At 54.7% G+C, this 1,606-nt stretch overlaps 1 protein-coding gene across 1 annotated transcript; it reads left to right on the top strand.

Moving 5' to 3' along the window:
- Window positions 1-176: 176 nt before the first annotated feature.
- DQ04_19681000 (hypothetical protein) lies at window positions 177-452 on the top strand (the record flags this gene model as incomplete). The annotated part of the gene is made up of 1 exon (XM_009317847.1): window positions 177-452. The coding sequence occupies one exon, from the start codon at window positions 177-179 to the stop codon at window positions 450-452; it is 276 nt and encodes a 91-aa protein (XP_009316122.1).
- Window positions 453-1,606: the final 1,154 nt, after the last annotated feature.

Raw genomic sequence — 1,606 nt, 5'->3', positions numbered from 1 at the left:
GACAGAGCGCATTGAGTGGTGCTTCGCAGTCTATTCTCTCTATTTTGAGAGTGCTCTTTGGTACGTTTGCTCCGTCACGGCGTCTGAAGTTGCTCCAGTCACTGTGCCAGCGTTGGAGTGTCCGTGTGCCGCAGAAAACTGCGTCGGTGAGTGAAAACGATTACTGCCGTGGGATTATGCAGCGGTTGGCGATGAAGATCTCCCTTGTGATTGATCGGAGTGTTCTTGTGAATGGTGGTGGGTCGCTGGGATTCTTGACGAGCGCCGACGGTGCCCATGATGACCAACTTTCTCGGTATTCGGCTGCTGCGAGCAAGCGCTCGAAGACGGTGAGCTGGCTGAGTGGAGGACAGAGAAGGAAAAGCATGCTTGGGCAGTCGTTGATGGTGGATGATCTTTCTATGAGCGCTGACGACTCGATCGTCACTATTCACGTTAAGATGCCCGCGTAGATGGGCGTTGTTGTCGTACTGCGTCATTATGTTCCGTTTATTTTGGTTACGCCACCCAGGGAGTGGAAGCTGGTGGCGCTTCTTCAAAGAATTGTATTAGGTATTTTCGGATCGATTCGAATATTTTTTTTATATCTATTTTTGAGAAATGCAGGCTGCATGATGCTGTGCACTGTCTGCGGCGTTGTCTGTGTGAGCTGAACTGTGCGATTGCTGCGTTTTTTATCATGATTTGTGTTGAACTTTATTATTTGGATAAACTGTGGTATCATCTGTGGTAAGTTGCTGCAGGTACAATTTCATGCACGCAGCCTGCCGGTGATGGTGCCAGAGTGTCGGATTGCCCCTCGTGTGGGAGCCGAGATGTAATTGTTAGCGTGGGGTGTCTGCTGCGCAACCGACACAGACCCTCTATGCGTGGTAATAGAAAACGTAATTGTATTTTATACTTTGATGGTGATTTGCGGGGAGTGGCGTTGGCTGTGCATGTGCCAATGTGGCCCAGTCAAGTTGTTGATTGTGCTCCTTTTGTCTCCTGAGTCCTTCTTTCCCTTTTGTTGAGGTGCCTGAGTGAGTGGCGTTGGTGGTGTAGGATGCCGCGTTGAGGCGCTTACCCGTACCCGCACGGTGGCGGTGTAGTGTGGCGGCACGCCCCCGCCCCCGCAGGCGTCTGCGCTGCCGATATCCACGACCGCAGACGAATGGTGGCCGTGGCGTGTGTCTTGTGGTGCGGGAGGCTGGCGTGTCGCTGTGCGCATCTTTCGCTGTCTCTGCTGGTGGGCGGCGTCCGGACGCGTCTGCGGGGGACTCGACGTTATTGGACGCCACCGTTGTGGTGCCGATGCGGCTGACGTGTTGTGGACGCGGCGCCTTGTTTCGGTCCGGGACGTCTGGGCGATAATGTGGAGGGCACTGCCATGATTGTGTGTACTCTTACCTTCTGCTTGCTGTGCGGTTCACTTCGATCTGTGCTTCGGGAGAAAGTCCCCTGTTCAGCTCTTGCAAAGGGACGTGTGTGTGATGTGGTGCGCCGCTGTTGGTGGCTTTGCACCTCGTTCTGGGTGCCGCGCTAGGTGGGTCTGGCACGCGCTGTGATGCCTGTGCGCTGGGTTGCTGTGTGCGTGTGTGACAGACGGGTTGCTGGTGTGGCTGGC

This window comes from Trypanosoma grayi (genome assembly GCF_000691245.1).
Source record: "Trypanosoma grayi strain ANR4 Tgr_1968_V1, whole genome shotgun sequence".
In the NCBI taxonomy this organism is placed as follows: domain Eukaryota; phylum Euglenozoa; class Kinetoplastea; order Trypanosomatida; family Trypanosomatidae; genus Trypanosoma; species Trypanosoma grayi.
This window is presented reverse-complemented; position numbering and strand designations above follow the sequence as displayed.